The following is an 18,424-nucleotide window of genomic DNA, read 5'->3' as shown; positions in this document are numbered from 1 at the left end:
CTCTGGCCGGCTGCGTGGCCTCCCAGTGCTCCCCCTGAGTCCTCCGCCTGCGTTCCCTGCGCTCCCGCCATCTGCACCGCCCGCCTGCATATGATTTCAGTGCAGCCGGTGTTGAGTTGCCCAAGTGCCCGGCCCTGGGTCCCCCTGTTGTTGGGGGGCCTTTGCCAGGGCACCCTGTGTTCACTTGTAAATCTGCCCCTGCACCGCGCCGCCCAGCCCCGGAGCCAGCCAGGATGCCGCGCTGCCAGCACAGCAAGCTGAGGCTGCGGGGGAGGAAGGACAGCCGGGGAGGGGCCGGGGCCAGCTGGGAGCTCAGGGGCTGGGCAGGATGGCCCCGCAGGCCAGATGTGGCTCGCGGTCCGTAATTTGCCCACCTCTGCCCTATCCACACCCCTGCCTTCTGACCACCACCCCGAACTCCTCTGCCCTCTGTCCAACTCCCCTGTCCCCTGCCCCCTTACCACACTGCCTGGAGCACCGCTGGCTGGCGGCGCTACAGCCACGCAGCCGCCGCCACCGTGCAGCACAGAGACTGGGTCAGGCCGGGCTCCGCAGCTCGCTGCCCCAGGAGCTCGCAGCCCCGCCGCCCAGAGCATTGCGCCAGCGGTGGAGCGAGCGAGCTGAGGCTGCGGGGGATGGGGGATAGCAAGGGAGGGGCCAAGGGTGAGCCTCCTGGGTCAGGAGCTCGGGGGCCGGGCAGGACAGTCCCACGGGCCGGATGTGGCCCGCGGGCCGTAGTTTGCCCACCCCTGGGCTAAACAGTAATATGTCCCTTTGCAAAATCAAACACTGACAAATAAGAGAGCACGACACTGTATGATTTCTAGAGCTGATATAGGGCAATTTGTTCAGCAGAGTGATGTAAGCTTCGTTATGATTGCATCATCCATGACTTCTAGGAATAACATGATGCAATTCATATAATGTATGACGCAATACCAGCTTCAGATTGCATCATTCATTGTTTTGCCTAAAAAGCAAGTACTGTCCAAACCCAGTCATAGATTTATTCATAGATCCAGTCAAAGATGTATTTTAGTCATGTCTGGTTTAAATTGAGATCCCTTCCCTTTATAACTCACTTATCCTCCGCTATTCCCAAAGTCAAGGGTCATATATACTGACCCAATAGCATATCTTGAAAACTAGAGCCAATCAACAATTTTAAGCATCATTTTCGTTCTCAGTGTCCCAGAATTAGTAAAGTTTGAGTACATTTATTTCAGAAGCATTTTGGCTGTAGAGCAGTGGAAGAATATAGCAGTAGGGATATATTACCGACCACCTGACCAGGATGGTGATAGTATCTGTGAAATGCTCAAAGAGATTAGAGAGACTATTAAAATAAAAAACTCAATAATAATGGGGGATTTCAGTTATCCCCATATTGACTGGGTACATGTCACCTCAGGATGGGATGCAGAGATAAAGTTTCTTGACATCTTAAATGGCTGCTTCTTGGAGCAGCTAGTCCTGGCACCCACAAGAGGAGAGGCAATTCTTGATTTAGTCCTAAGTGGAGCACAGGATCTGGTCCAAGAGGTGAATATAGCTGGACCACTTGGTAATAGTGACCATAATATAATTAAATTTAACATCCCTGTGGTGGGGAAGACACCAAAGCATCCCAACACTGTAGCATTTAATTTCAGAAAGGGGGACTACACAAAAATCGGGGGGAGGGATAGCTCATTGGTTTGAGCATTGGCCTGCTAAACCCACGGTTGTGAGTTCATAGACTCATAGACTTTAAGGTTCATAGACTCATAGAAGGGACCATTATGATCATCTAGTCTGACCTCCTGCACAACGCAGGCCACAAATCTCACCCATCCACTTCTATAACAAACCCCTAGCCTATGTCTGAGTTATTGAAATCCCCAAATTGCGGTTTGAAGACCTCAAGCTGCAGAGAATCCTCCAGCAAGTGACCCGTGCCCCATGTTGCAGAGGAAGGCGAAAAACCTCCAGGGCCTCTGCCAATCTGCCCTGGAGGAAAATTCCTTCCCGACCCCAAATATGGCGATCAGTTAAACCCTGAGCATGTGGGCAAGACTCACCAGCCAGCACCCAGGAAAGAATTCTCTGTAGTAACTCAGATCCCAACCCATCTAACATCCCATCACAGACCACTGGGCATACTTACCTGCTGATAATCAAAGATCAATTGCCAAATTAATTGCCAAAATTAGGCTATCCCATCATACCATCCCCTCCATAAATTTATCAAGCTTAGTCTTAAAGCCAGATATGTCTTTTGCCCCCACTACTCCCCTTGGAAGGCTGTTCCAGAACTTCACTCCTCTAATGGTTAGAAACCTTCATCTAATTTCAAGTCTAAACTTCCCAGTGTCCAGTTTATATCCATTTGTTCTTGTGTCCACATTGTTACTAAGCTTAAATAATTCCTCTCCCTTCCTGATATTAATCCCTCTAATATATTTATAAAGAGCAATCATATCCCCCCCTCAACCTTGTTTTGGTTAGGCTGAAAGAGCTTGGCTTGTTTAGTCTCCTTTCATAAGACAGGTTTTCCATTCCTCGGATCATCCTAGTAGCCCGTCTCTGAACCTGTTCCGGTTTGAATTCATCCTTCTTAAACATGGGAGACCAGAACTGCACACACTATTCCAGATGAGGTCTCACCAGTGCCTTATATAACGGTACTAACATCTCCTTATCTTTGCTGGAAATTCCTCGCCTGATGCATCCTAAAACCGCATTAGCTTTTTTAACGGCCATATCACATTGGCGGCTCATAGTCATCCTGTGATCAACCAATACTCCGAGGTCCTTCTCCTCCTCTGTTACTTCCAATTGATGTGTCCCCAATTTATAACTAAAATTCTTGTTATTAATCCCTAAATGCATGACCTTGCACTTTTCACTATTAAATTTCATTCTATTACTATTACTCCAGTTTACAAGGTCATCCAGATCTTCCTGTATGATATCCCCGTCCTTCTCTGTGTTAGCAATACCTCCCAGCTTTGTGTCATCCGCAAACTTTATTAGCATATTCCCACTTTTTGTGCGAAGGTCAGTAATAAAAAGGTTAAATAAAATTGGTCCCAAAACTGATCCCTGAGGAACTCCACTAGTAACCTCCTTCCAGCCTGACGGTTCACCTTTCAGTATGACCCGTTGTAGTCTCCCCTTTAACCAGTTCCTTATCCACCTTTCAATTTTCATATTAATCCCCATCTTTTCCAATTTAACTAATAATTCCCCATGTGGAACCGTGTCAAATGCCTTACTGAATTCGAGGTAAATTAGATCCACTGCATTTCCTTTGTCTAAAAAATCTGTTACTTTCTCAAAGAAGGAGATCAGGTTGGTTTGGCATGATCTACCTTTTGGGACAAAATACAACATGGTTTCACAATTTCCATTGACCTCAATGTCCTTAACTACCCTCTCCTTCAAAATTTTTTCCAAGACCTTACATACTACAGATGTCAAACTAACAGGCCTATAGTTACTCGGATCACTTTTTTTTCCTTTCTTAAAAAATAGGAGCTATGTTAGCAATTCTCCAGTCGTACGGTACAACCCCTGAGTTTACCGATTCATTAAAAATTCTTGCTAATGGGCTTGCAATTTCATGTGCCAGTTCCTTTAATATTCTTGGATGAAGATTATCTGGGCCCTCCGATTTAGTCCCATTAAGCTGTTCGAGTTTGGCTTCTACCTCGGATGTGGTAATATCTACTTTCATATCCTCATTCCCAATTGTCATCCTTCCATTATCCGTAAGCTCCTCATTAGCCTTATTAAAGACCGAGGCAAAGTATTTATTTAGATATTGGGCCATGCCTAGATTATCTTTAACCTCCACTCCATCCTCAGTGTTTAGCGGTCCCACTTCTTCTTTCTTTTCTTCTTATTTATATGGCTATAGAACCTTTTACTATTGGTTTTAATTCCCTTTGCAAGGTCCAACTCTACATGGCTTTTAGCCTTTCTCACTTCATCCCTACATGTTCTGACCTCAATAAGGTAGCTTTCCTTGCTAATCCCGCCCATCTTCCACTCCCTGTAGGTTTTTTGCTTTTTCTTAATCACCTCTCTGAGATGCTTGCTCATCCAGCTTGGTCTACAACTCCTGCCTATGATTTTTTCCCCCTTTCTTGGGATGCAGGCTTCTGATAGTTTCTGCAACTTTGACTTGAAATAATTCCAGGCCTCCTCTGCCTTTAGATCCACAAGTTCTTCAGTCCAATCCACTTGCCTAACTAATTTCCTTAATTCTTTAAAGTTAGCCCTTTTGAAATAAAAAACCCTAGTCCCAGATGTATTTTTGTTTATCCTTCCATCTAGTTTGAACTGAATTAACTCATGATCACTCGAACCAAGGTTGTCCCCTACAACCATTTCTTCTATGAGGTCCTCACTACTCACCAAAACCAAATCTAAAATGGCATCCCCCCTTGTTGGCTCTTCAACTACTTGATGAAGAAATCCATCAGCTATCACATCCAGAAAAATCTGAGCCCTGTTACTACTACTAGCACTTGACCTCCAGTCTATATCTGGGAAGCTAAAGTCTCCCATGATCACACAATTCCCATTAGTGTTTACTTCATTAAAAACATTAAAGAGGTCTCTATCCATCTCCAAATCAGATCCCGGCGGTCTGTAGCACACCCCAAGCACTATCTCAGGGGAGGCTCTAGTAGCTTTCTTTCCCAATGTGATTTTTGCCCAGATAGACTCTGTCTTATCCATTCCATCCCTTTTTATTTCTTTACAGTTAACCTCATCATTGATATACAATGCTACTTCACCACCTTTGCCTTTATTTCTGTCTTTCCTAAACAGCACATAGCCTTCAATACCTGTACTCCAGTCATGACTACTATTCCACCATGTTTCTGTTATCCCTATAATATCCGGTTTCACTTCCTGCACCAGTAGCTCTAGTTCCTCCATTTTGTTTCCTAGGCTCCTCGCATTAGTGTATAGACAGCTTAATTTTTGCTGTTTGCCTTCACTGACATTCTTTATCTTGTTAGGCACAGACATTCTACCACCAGTATCACCTATTAGACTGGTAGTTCAGTCTTTGCGGGTGGCCATTTAGGGATCTGGGGTAAAAATCTGTCTGGGAATTGGTCCTGATTTGAGCAGGGGATTGGACTAGATGACCTCCTGAGGTCCCTTCCACCCCTGATATTCTATGAAAAATGAGGAAGATAGTGAAACAGAAATTAAAAGGTACAGCGCAAAAAGTGAAATCCCTGCAAAAGCTGCATGGAAACTTTTTAAAGACACCATAATAGAGGCTCAACTTAAATGTATACCCCGAATTAAAAAAGCATAGAGAACCAAAGAAGTGCCACCGTGGCTAAACAACAAAGTAAAAGAAGCAATGAGAGGCAAAAAGGCATCCTTTAAAAAGAAGTTAAATCCTAGTGAGGAAAATAGAAAGGAGTATAAACTCTGGCAAATGAAGTGTAAAAATATAATTAGGAAGGCCAAAAAAGAATTTGAAGAACAGCTAGCCAAACCCTCAAAAAGTAATAGCAATTTTTTTTAAGTACATCAGAAGCAGAAAGCTTGCTAAACCAGTGGAGATGCTAAAGGAACACTCAAGGACGATAAGGCTATTGCAGAGAAACTAAATCAATTCTTTGCCTCAGTCTTCACGGCTGAGGATGTGAGGGAGATTCCCAAACTTGAGCCATTCTTTTTAGGTGACAAATCTGAGGAACTGTCCCTGATTGAGGTGTCATTAGAGGAGGTTTTAGAAGTAATAAGTCACCAGGACCAGATGGTATTCACCCAAGAGTTCTGAAAGAACTCAATGTGAAATTGCAAAACTACTAACTATAACATATTATTTATATCAGCTTCTGTACCAAATGATGGGAGGATAACTAATGTGACACCAATTTTTAAAAAGGGCTCCAGAGATGATCCCGGCAATTACAGGCCAGTAAGCTTGACTTCAGTATCGGGCAAACTGGTTGCAACTATAGTAAAGAACATAATTGTCAGACACATAGATGAACACAATTTGTTAGGAAAGAGTCAACATGGTTTTTGTAAAGGAAAATCATGCCTCACCAATCTACTAGAATTCTTTGAGGGGGGGTCAACAAGCATGTGGACAAGGGGGATCCAGTGGCTATAGTGTACTTAGATTTTCAAAAAGCCTTTGACAAGGTCCCTCACCAAAGGTTGTTAGGTAAATTAAGCTGTCATGGGATAAGAGGGAAGGTCCTCTCAGGGATTGGTAACTGGTTAAAAGATCGGAAACAAAGGGTAGGAATAAATGGTCATTTTTCAGAATGGAGAAAGGTAAATAGTGGTGTCCCCCGGGTTCTTAATTCAACATATCCATAAATAATATGGAAAAAGGGGTAAACAATGAGGTGGCAAAATTTGCAGATGATACAAAACTACTCAAATAGTTAAGTCCCAGGCAGACTGCGTAGAGCTACAAAAGTATCTCTCAAAACTAGGTAACGGGGCAACAAAATGGTAGATGAAATTCAATATAAAATGATGGGATCTAAATTAGCTGTTACCACTCAAGAAAGAGATCTTGGAGTCATTGTGGATAGTTCCCTTAAAAAAAAATCCACTCAATGTGCAGCAGCGGTCAAAAAAACGAACAGAATGTTGGACATCATTAAGAAAGAGATAGATAGTAAGGCATAAAATATCATATTGCTTCTATATAAATCAATGGTACACCCACATCTTGAATACTGTGTGAGCCTCATCTCAAAAAAGATATATTGGAATTGGAAAAAGTTCAGAAAAGGGCAACAAAAATGATTTAGGAGTATGGAAGGCTTTCTGTTTGAGCAGAGAATAATAAGACTGTGACTTTTCAGCTTGGAAAAGAGATGACTAAGGGGGATATAATAGAGGTCTATAAAATCATGACTGGTGTGGAGAAAGTAAATAAGGAAGTGTTATTTACTCCTTCTCATAACACAAGAAATAGGGGTCACCAAATGAAATTAATAATCAGCAAATTTAAAACAAATAAAAGGAGGTATTTCTTCACACAATGCACAGTCAGTCTGTGGAAGCCTTTGTCAGCGGATGTTGTGAAGGCCAAGACTATAACAGGGTTCAAAAAAGAACTAGATAAGTTCATAGAGTATGGGTCCATCAATTGGTATTGGCCATGATGGGCAGGGATGGTGTCCCTATCCTCTGTTTGCCAGAATCTGGGAATGAGCGACAGGGAATGGATCATTTGATGATTTCCTGTTCTGTTCATTCTCTCTGGGACACGTGGCATTGGCCATTGTCAGAAGACAGGATATTGGACTAGATGGACCTTTGTCTGACCCAGTATGGCCATTCTTATGTTCTTCTTATTGCCATTTTACACATGGGGAAACTGAGGCACAGAGAAGTGATGTGGCTTGCCCAAGATCGTCTAGGCCAGTCTAGTGGTATTTCCACTAAGCTACACAGTTATGTGATATCTAAGTGCTATTTTGTTATAGTGGAGTGTTGATAATGGTCATGCTTTGAAATGTTTAGTTTGAAATTTTTTGAAATGTGTAGTTCCTAACAAGGCTGGTGAGAGAGGCTCAGAGAGGTGAGAACATCTCCATGAGATGAGTGTATCCTGTAATAATAGCTCTAAATATGTGAACTACTTCATTAATGATCTGGAGGCTGGCATGGACTGCACTCTCAGCAAGTTTGCAGATGACACTAAACTGGGAGGAGTGGTAGGTACGCTGGAGGGTAGGGATAGGATACAGAGGGACCTAGACAAATTAGAGGATTGGGCCAAAAGAAACCTGATGAGGTTCAACAAGGACAAGTGCAGAGTCCCGCACTTGACTAGGGACTGAATGGCTAGGCAGCAATTCTGCAGAAAAGGACCTAGAGGTTACAGTGGACGAGAAGCTGGATATGAGTCGATAGTGTGCCCTTGTTACCAAGAAGGCTTATGGCGTTTTGGGCTGTATAAATAGGGGCATTGCCAGCAGATCAAAGGACGTAATCATTCCCCTCTATTCAACATTGGTGAAGACTTGTCTGGAGTAGTGTGTCCAGATTTGGTCCCCACACTACAAGAAGGATGTGGAAAAATTGGAAAGAATCCAGCAGAGGGCAACAAAAATGATTAGGGGTCTGGAGCGCCTGACTTATGAGGAGAGGCTGAGGGAACTGGGATTGTTTAGTCTGCAGAAGAGAAGAATGAGGGGAGATTTGATAGCTGCTTTCAACTACCTGAAAGTGGGTTCCAAAGAGGATGGATCTAGACTGTTCTCAGTGGTGGCAGATGACAGAACAAGGAGTAATGGTCTCAAGTTGCTCAGACCCTCCCCAGAAAGGGAGGGGGGGGGGATTAGGTCCCTGTAGATGGGCTGGGGGCTACCATATTGTAGCACACTCAGGAGGGGAATGTAGAGTGACAGGCACTCCTGTCCCTATTCTTCTCCAGTCCCCCTGTCACTCACCCCCATATCTCCTTCCCAGTGGCCCCCCACTAGCCTCCGTCCCCTAGCCCCCCTCCTCCAGGTCCTCTCTCCTTATTCCCATCTACTTTCATCCCAGTCATCCTGCCCCCCTAGCAAGCATTTGCTTTCATAGTTTTTCTTTTCAAAAAGTAGTTTGTGCCTTCTGAAATTTTTGTTGTACTCTGATTACATTTCCCCAGAATGAAAATAACCCTTTTACAGAGCCAGATTACAGCAACGTTATCTCTTCTTTCAATTTCAGATTTCTGCTCTACTTTGGATTCATACTCTCAGTGCCTGTGTTCAGATTTGATGACTGTAACATACCATCAGAGCCACACAGGTTCTGTGATGTAGAGAGAGGTTTTCAGATTGTTAGCTGCTCTCTCTACCTGTGCACAGTGTAATCCATTTAATGTGTGAGCACTAGAACTGCTTGGAGTGGGCCTATCTGGAGAAGCAAACTCTCTTTTTTTAAAATAACATTCCAATTTGATTTCCCCAGAAGGGCTGCGGGGTGCCATGCACTCTGTTGGGGTAACCCTTGAGCTTCAGAGATCCTGATGTGATGATCTGAGTACTGGTTTGATTTCTGTGTGCCAGAATAGGTCACTTTTAAGAAACAACTCTCCCAAAAAGAGAGTTTATCCAAATGGCCCCAAATTTGTGTTACGGAGCCTACACTGAACCCACTGAGGCACACAGATTTCAAGGCAATCCGAATAACCGTAAGGATTTTAGAACACTTGGAACAGTCAAGCTTTAAACAGGAAGTTGGTCTTAACCTTAAGTATAGCAGAACTCTGCTTATAATCTTTAAAGAAGGGAAAAAGGAAGACTCAGGCCATTAAAGCACAGTCTTCATAACTTCAATACCCAGAAAGATACTGAAACAAATTATTAAATTGTAAGCACCTAGAGCAGAGGTTCTCAGACTGGTGGTCAGGACTTCTTGGGGGTCGCGATCTGTCAGCCTCCACCCCAAACTGCACTTTGCATCCAGCATTTATAATGTTAAATATATAAAAAAGTGTTTTTAATTTATAAGGGGTCGCACTCACTATGTGAAAGGGGTCACCAGTACAAAAGTTTGAGAACCACTGACCTAGAGGATAAGGTGATAAGTGATAGCCAAAATGGCTTTGTTAAGAACAAATCATGCTAAACCAACCTAACTTCCTTTGTTGACAGGAACTGGTGTATTGGAGGTGAGGGAAGCAGTAGGGTGACAGTCCAGTAGAAAAGTGTGTCAGATGAAAACATCACCAAAACATCAAAATAAGCAACATCATTATATTCTGTCCTTATTTGACAAAGTTTGCAGCAGTTCCAGCCTTTACTGCTTCATATTGTACCATAATGTCTCCCACATGTTAGTGCTGAGATGATGATCATTAGGCCAAGATGATATAACTTTATAGAAAACCAGTTTGAAGATTGCAGAATTATAATATTAATAAAACAAACAAGCCTCTTTACTCCTTGTAGATGATCTGCATTCCCTAACTTCTGTAAAATGTAATCCTGGTATAATAGTACATTCCAGGCATTTTGATGCGTGCAAATGTTGCTCAGAAAAGAACTAATGTCTTATTGTTTTGGTGTGCTTTATTTATAGTTATGCAAAAATACATGTGACTTTTGCAGGTCGGTAAATATTATACTAAAGGTGAAGTAACCAGAACATACACAGAAATAAAGATATCTTTTAAGGGATTGTAAAATGATTTAACATAATCCTGTCTGTCTTGGTGCAAGAGAGGTTAGGTGATGCTATATTTTGGGAGTTTTAAAAATATTAATGGGGTGTAGTCTGAGGAATACTTGCTAGATGTTCTGCCTCCTTTAAGAGCTGTGTTGGGGGGGGGAAAAAGATGGCAATTTAATTCTTCTCCCTGACTGTTCCATTCTGGAGGTGTCAGCCAGAAAAAACACCAACAATTAAAATGGCTACTTTTTTCTATATTGCTGGCTAATTAGGACTAGCTAAGCATGCTCAGTTAGTTCTCGCTCTAATCATTGCCAAGATTTTAATTGCTGTATATAATGACTGGGCTGGGTCATAAAAACCACCCCCTGGGAAGGAGGCAGAGCAGACACCTAATCCATTGTTCTGCAGATTTACAGTCAGATTAATTTTTTGCATTTCTTTGCCTTTCTTCACTTGTCTAAGGCGTAACTGTTGTTACAGAGTCTAGGAAATCCAGAGCATTTATGGCCTGAAAGCTGTGCATGCCTGTTTTGGCTGGATCAGCCCCAGGTTATGGAGTGCCTAGGAATAAGTACCAAATCCTGACCAAAACTTTAATTAATTAATTATATTTATTTTGATGGATCAGAAAGTTCAAACTCAGTCAGACATGCTTTTCCGGTATGTTCAATTTGTTTGGTTTAAAATTGCCTTAAACAATTACTTAATTTTGGTAGAATAAATGTGCACTGTGGAATATAGGCAGTTAATTCCAAGCATAGAGGTTGATAGTCCTTCACATAAATACATCCTACTTCAAAAGCAATTGAGCACCTGTTTTTCTTTTTAAACAAGTGACTGTTGTTCATATTAGACATTTGGGGCAGATTTTCAGAACTGTGGGTATGTATTTGCATGCCTCATTTGTGCATACTCTACCAGTTAGATGCGTAACTGTCCATTTGTGTGTGCAGTTAGTCATATTGACCATTGCAGAGCTGGCCTTATATTCTGGTAGAAACTGCCATTTAATTAATTTTTCCTTCTTTAGTTACACTACATGTTTACACTGTGGATGTAGATAGAACTATAAATAGATAGATAGAACCATAGAACCTGTGAATATTAAGATTTCATTGTTTTATTTTCCAGGGCGCCAATGCCTCAACTTTAGAGAAAGAGATTGGTCCGGAACAGTTTCCAGTCAATGAGCACTATTTTGGTTTAGTTAACGTAAGTTTCAATTGATAATTTGATTGCTTTGAAATACTAAGTGATAGAACTGAGGTGGAGCAAATTGCGTACGACACTAGTATAATGTCAATGGAAAAAAATTATTGAAATCTGACTTTCTGTAAACTTAATGTTAAAAGTTAAGCATCTCATAAAGGTACAGTATGTATATATGTTAGAATAAATATAGAACTATTTCTCATGTTTCTTGTGTTTTACTCATCTTTAACCTTTTACTTTTTCAGATTACTGTACTCTAAAGCAGAAAAGTACATAGCATGCTGTGGTTGTTATCACAGTCTATATAAATAATTACATACAAAAAATCTTACTGCTGTAGTTGCTGTGTTAAAGCACTTAGAAGCACTTAGAAATGCCTAAATAAAAGTTGCAGTTTTTGTTGAAACTTTCAAAATATATTCAGCCCAAAAAAGAGAGGAAGACTGGAAAATTTCTGCATATTCTATTCAATAATAAAATTTAATTACATAACTGACAGTTGGCAAATTGTGAAAACTGCATTCCATTAGAAGAACTTATGTAGCACTGCCTGAGTGATGTAAGATTTTTTAAATTTTGTTTCTTGGTGATGAGGGTATTGTAAAGACAACCAGTAATATAATATAGCGCCTTCACCTTGGATGGACCAGAGCACCAAATGCTGCTTGGTTCTGCATGAACTACATAATTTTACATTGATTTATATTGAATTCCATTTCTTCCAGTTTGGCCCATAGCTTTAATGTCTCCTGCTCACTCTGCATTTTGGTTCTCTGTCCTTCTATGTGTTTTACTCTCCCAATTAATGTGTCACCAGTCTGTGTACTTTTTCAATCTGGAAATTGTGAAAGCTTTTATCTACAACTTTGTTGCTCTGATTTCTGTAGGAAATTTTGAAAGGTATATTTGAAATTCACTGATTAATTAAAAATGTTCATTTTATATTTAAACAAAAATTCAGTTGTTTTGGATATTCTTGATTATAAAGTGATCAGTATCTTTCATGTAATATTAAAAACTTTGAGCTACTGAAAGCAGCCTTTCCTGGAGAATAATCTTTGGGGTGGGTCGGGACTTTTTTGCGGGGTAGGGAATTGGGGTTGGTTTTGTTTTTGTTCTCATCCTCTGTTCATCCTGATTACCTATATTCTAAATTGTAGGAGCCGTGACTCTTTAAAGCATTTAGCAATAGATATGTATTCTATTAACATACTTGAAATCAACTGAAAATATGGAAACCAGATGTCTGTCTTTGGTCTCCAATTTTCTGACTGCATTGTATATGGTGGTTTTGTTGGTCATGCAGTCCCAAATGAGAGCTGCCAAAGGAATCGTTTTCCCCATACTCCCAAAGCAATGAGTAAGGAACTGTTAGACCATTCTGGGTTGAGAACATGCTCAACTTGGGCCCAGATAACTGTTTGTATTAGTGGTTTTATCATAGTACATCCCTATAGTTTGAAACTACCAACATGCACCAATACATAACATTTTCATTAATTACTTTGATAATGGAGTGGAAAATATGTTTATAAAATTTGTAGATGACATGAAGCTGAGAGAGGTCACAAGCATTACAGAGGGCAGGATTAGAATTCCAAAGAACCTGATAATTTGGAGAATTTGTCTGAAATAAACAAGATGAAATTCAATAAAAACATGCAAAGTATTTAAATGCACAAATACAAAATGGGGAATAGCTGGCTAGGCAGTAGTGCTGCAGAAAAGGGTCTAGGGGTTATTGTGGATCACAAATAGAATATGAATCATCAGTATGATGCCGTTGGGGGGAAAAAAAAGGCTAATATTCTGTGATGTATTAGCTATAGTATTGTATGTAAGACATAGGAGGTAATTGTTGTGCTGTACTTTGCACTGGTAAGACCTCAACTGGAATAGTGCATCCAGTTTTGGGTACTACACTTTAGGAAAGAGATGAACTAACTGAAAAAAGTCCAGAGGAGAGCAACAAAAATGATAAAAGGTTTCGAAAGCATGACCTATGAGAAAAGATTTAAAAAAATAGAGTATATTTAGTCTTTAGAAAAAGGAGGTAGGTGGGGGTTGCTGATAAATCTTCAGTTAGGGTAAGGGCTGCTATAATGATGATGATCAGTTGTTCTCTATGTCCACAGAAGGTAGGACAAGAAGTATCTGGCTTAATGTGCAGCAAAGGAGGTTTAGGTTAGATATTAGAAAAGCCTTTCTAATGATAAGGATAGTTAAGTACTGGAATAGGTTGCTGAGACAGCTTGTGGAATCCTTCTCACTGGAGGTTTTTAAGAGCATGTTAGACAACACCTATCAGGGGTATTCTTAGGTATTCATGGTCCTGCTTCAGCTCAGGAGGATGACCTGGATGGCCTCTTGAGGACCCTTCCAGCCTTACATTTCTATGATTTTACAATTTATATGATGAAAATAGTATTTTGCATTTTTAAAATGCTGTACAAATATTGACTACATTTCACAGAATCCATGTGTGGCAGATATATGATGTTTCCGTTTTAAAGATGGGGAGACTTGCCCAGGACAATGCATTTTTCTTGAAGACCCACCTACCTGTACCATGAAGAATTCCAGCCATAAACACTACATTACACTCTGTTCTTTCTTTATTGTACTGAGTGGTGTTTTGAGTGATATATGTGGCAGGGAATCTCATTTTTTCAGTTTACTCTTTATACTGTGCTGTGTACATTTTTGGCACTAGGTAAATACTGAGCACTTATTGAATACTTTACAGTTCCACAGCACTGTAAAGCATTAATAACACATACATACCTCAATTATTACAAACACGAAGACACAATCTAGCATTAGTTAAAATTATCTGGAGTGCTCCCCATTATTTATATTGCTGCCTGAGATTTTTTACTATCTGAAAATCAACAAGAAATGCCTTCCAGAAAATTTGCCCTTGTTTGTATGTTTATATTTAGTTTTTTTAATCTTGCATCACTGTAGAAATACAATACAAGGTAATAATTTTTTCCCCCCTTATTTTATAGTTTGGGAACACGTGCTACTGCAATTCAGTTCTTCAGGCACTTTATTTTTGTCGACCATTTCGAGAAAAAGTCCTAGCATACAAGAGTCAACTGAGAAAAAAAGAGAACCTCCTTACATGCTTAGCTGATCTCTTCCACAGCATAGCTACACAGAAGAAAAAAGTCGGAGTAATACCTCCAAAGAAGTTTATAACAAGATTACGAAAAGAAAATGGTACCTTCTTAATTTTTCTTTTGTTGTGTATACTAATTACATCAATTGTGACTTAATAGGTTGAAAGGTTGAAATATTTTTTTAATGAAAATATATTTGCTAAGTACAACAAGCATGCTTGGTGCTGTAAAAGACAGAAAAGGTGACACATACGCTGGGGTTCTCACAACACTTCTTTTGGTGGCCTCAGACTGCAGTGGCAGCTATGACATTTTTTTCCCTAAAATACTTAATTAACTTTAGGAAAAACAAATAAATATGCACATATACATGACCAAATCATAGTAATTTATTTATGTGGGGGCTTTTTCCCCCCCTCCCCCCCCCAGACTCAATAATAAAAATAATGTACAGTTGTCTCTATTCTTTACTGGACCTAAACAGAATAGAAACACAAATAAGGTGTTCTTCTTGTTGTTGTTTTGTTTCTTTTGCCTTTTTGGTTGTTTTTGTCTTTTTTAGATTTGCTAGCTAACAAATCTGCTGCTGTGAAAAGTGATATTAACAAGCATACAAATACCACTTTTCACAGAAGCAGATTTATTTGTATGCTTGTTAATATCACTTTTCACAGCAGCAGATTTGTTAGCTAGCTGGGAGGCAGTGAAAAGTGATATTAACAAACATACAAATATCACTTTTCACAGCAGACTTACTCAGCCCTGTCAAGCCAGGGGTCAAATTAAACCTTAGATGGGGAGGTGGGAGGGAGGCAGTGGGCAGGGGCACTGGAACAATTTTTATAGTGGGGGTGCTGGGAACCACTGAAATCCTGTATATAATGGAAACCACTTCGAGCCTGGAGGTGCGGTGGCGGGCAGAGAGTCGTGAGCCCAGAGCCCTGTAATCAGGGGATGGAGCCTGCTCCCACCAACCCGGGGCTCAGGCTTCCAGCTTCAGCCCTACCACCCCCAGGAAGGTGGAGAACTCGCAATGGCTGTCTGTTTTTCCAGTGTTTGTGGATCCTGAGGGGATCAGAGCCCAACTGCTCCTGGCAGCCCCAGGGGAGGGGCCGCTGCTTTGTCCCTCTCCCCATCACTGCCCAGAAGCCTGTGGGCAAAAGAAAAGCCCCTGGTGGCCGCATTTGAGAAATACTTTGGCCTTCCTGAAGCAAGGTCCATGTCTTTTTTTTTTTGTCTTTTTTTCACCCTTTTTTTTTCTTCTCCCCATCTCATATAGAACTGAGCTCAGTCAGTGCTTAGTAAATATTAGAGGCAGTTTTGCCAGTGTGGAATTTGTAGATTTTTGTCAAAAATCACTGTTTTTAAAGCTTTTGTGCTATGTTTATCTCACATCTGTATTTATGTGTAGTGGTTATCATGTTTGGCTAACACGCAAAAGGGCCCTGGTTTGTAACTGGGCAGAGGCACAGTTTCTTTTGCCAGAAGCTGGGGATGGGTGACAGGATGGATCACTTGATTACTTGTTCTGTTCATTCCCTCTGAAGCACATGGCATTGGTCACTGTCGGAAGACAGGATACTGGGCTAGATGGACCTTTGATCTGACCCAGAATGACCGTTCTTATGTCTTATTTCACATGTTAAAACCAAATAATTTGAAACCTTTAGTTGTTCCAGAATGTTAGCACTTATTAGTACGAATATTAATAATTAAATGAAATAATTAAAGTGCAAAATGAGCCCTGAAGGTCTGTCTTTCCATGTTAAGGCTTTGACTGGAAGATTATAGCTTAAATTGGGTTCAGTTCATGTTTATATAATACTTAGGACTTGAGATTTCTATTTAGGATTAATATACTCTTCTTTAAAAATCAGTAACACTTTATCCTAGTGTTGTGGAAACGCATAATTTCAGATATTTAACACTTACTATTTGGTATTTGTAATGCTTGTTGATTAGGATGGTTTATGAAATAATTCTATGTACTGTATTAAAATATAATTAAAGCCTTTAATAGATCTGCTACTTGATTTGGAAGAAATATAAAATAATGCTTGTAAATTGTACATTTTATTTAAATTAATTACAGGTAATCTTTCAATAAAAACTTCCCTGCTTGGTTTATACAAGTTAAATATGACAACACTTTCATATCGTAGAAATTTTCATACCCGTATAATCCATCCTGGGCCATATTTCCAAATGTTTTTCACATATTCAAATATTATGAAGACTGCATAATAAAGACAAACTATTCTAGGATAGCATAACAATTTATTTCTAGCCTTAAGTGAATTTACTGCTCATGAAAAATGCTAAATTTTTCAGACCTGGAAGATGATCTATTTTCAATAGAGCAGTTATAGCATAGGTAGTAGTGTTGTGTAAGCTTTCTTAAGCTACACACCAATGAGTCTTAAATCTGATGATGAATGACTGTCTGTAGAGGTGAGAGAATAGTTCAATTTCCATGCCATTTAGCTCTTGGCACTTCTGCTGAGACTGCCAGCAAAGGTGATAACTATAATGGTGTTTTGTGATATGTCCACTTAAAATACTATAACCTCACTCATCAAACACATCAACTTCTAATCACTGCTGACTTTGGGATTTATTCAAATGGGGATTTGGAAGTAAAAAAGATTCTTTATTTCATGGGAGGTGCCTGTTGGAGCTCGGGGCTTCAGTCCAGTTCCCACTGAAGCCCCAAGCCCTGGCAGGTGTGCCCCGGCTCTCGAACTTCTGAAGATTGTTGTATGCAGCTCAGAGGTTCAGTAAGTTTGACCACCCCTGGTATAGACTTATAGGAGACGATTGCTGAGTTGCCAGGTGGCTGATTCTTGGTGATGGTTATGTACACTAAAGTATTAACCACTCTGACGAATTAACTTTTTTAAAAAGTACGTCCATGAATAACTTTCTTGATAGCTACAATGGAGAATTCTTTATAAAAATAAGTTTCCTAGGAATAGTAGGTGTATTGTGTATCAATCCAAACATACATGGAGGAGACACACAAAGGAAAACCCAATCTGGATTCTTCTCTCATCAAGTAAGACCAATCACTCATAAAGACTTTTATATCCTCACAGCTCTCATATCAAGACTCTTTCTGTGCTCAGAATCTTTTACCTCTATATCATTTCTAGACTCTATTCTTGCATTAAAATACATACTAAAGAGTATATGGTAATGAGAAGAGTTTAAAACCTGACATGCTTCAAGTTTGCAGTTTCTCATTAACCAAGTGGAGGTGTTCTGTTTCCTTTTGTTCCAATCACTCCTGATCCTTGAAATAAATAATGGCAAGGACATCTGTGGAATTAGATCCACTGTGCTTAATATCAGACTGTTGATTGGACATGCACCACACTGGAATCTGGATGCAATACTGCTAAGAACCTCCGAGGCAAGCCGTTTACCTTCAGGAAACTTGCAGTATTTGTTATGTCACCTCAATTTAAATATTCAATTAAATAGATACATTTTGGCTGGTTTGATCTGGGATCTAGTTAGTTTATTTTCAACTCCCAAAAGTATAGTGGTGTCTTGGCCTGGAAGCTGCTTGGTTTGTAGATGATCTGTGACACTTTTTACTTAGACCCTCTTAGTGATCTAGAATCAAACTAGCAATTTTTCCCTATTCTAGCAACTCTTAAGACAAATGTTTGTTTTCTTTTCAGACTCCCTAAAATAGACTATAGCCAAGTTTCCATGTAACTTTAAATATACTCTCCAGAAATGTATGCTTCTGTGAATATCCTTTTACTAGCACCATATTAAACTGATGACCTATTTCTGTTAGTCTTTCTATTTATGGTATCATTCCTTCACTTATGGGCTAACATTTGCTCTATATTCTTGGACTAAGAACAAGTTGCAACGTGTAATTTGTTAGCTGTAAACACAATTTCTGCTATGTAACCAAAATA

General features: G+C 40.1%; 1 protein-coding gene and 1 long non-coding RNA gene across 8 annotated transcripts in view; one reads left to right on the top strand and one right to left on the bottom strand.

Annotated features, from left to right (window-relative positions):
* LOC120402300 overlaps positions 1 to 18,424 on the bottom strand; it is a 134,039-nt gene that overhangs the window by 35,958 nt on the left and 79,657 nt on the right. The gene's annotated exons all lie outside the window — the stretch shown is intronic.
* USP12 (ubiquitin specific peptidase 12) overlaps positions 1 to 18,424 on the top strand; it is a 112,067-nt gene that overhangs the window by 26,362 nt on the left and 67,281 nt on the right. For all 6 annotated transcript variants that reach the window (XM_039532795.1, XM_039532789.1, XM_039532813.1 and 3 more), the window contains exons 2-3: positions 11,284 to 11,364; positions 14,376 to 14,589. In XM_039532795.1, the coding sequence (XP_039388729.1) occupies positions 11,284 to 11,364; positions 14,376 to 14,589 (295 nt within the window). The remainder of the gene's footprint in view (positions 1 to 11,283; positions 11,365 to 14,375; positions 14,590 to 18,424) is intronic.

The sequence above is a fragment of the Mauremys reevesii genome, linkage group 1 (genome assembly GCF_016161935.1).
Source record: "Mauremys reevesii isolate NIE-2019 linkage group 1, ASM1616193v1, whole genome shotgun sequence".
Classification (NCBI taxonomy): domain Eukaryota; kingdom Metazoa; phylum Chordata; order Testudines; family Geoemydidae; genus Mauremys; species Mauremys reevesii.
Note: the sequence above shows the minus strand (reverse complement) of the source record. Positions and strands in the feature narration are given on the sequence as shown.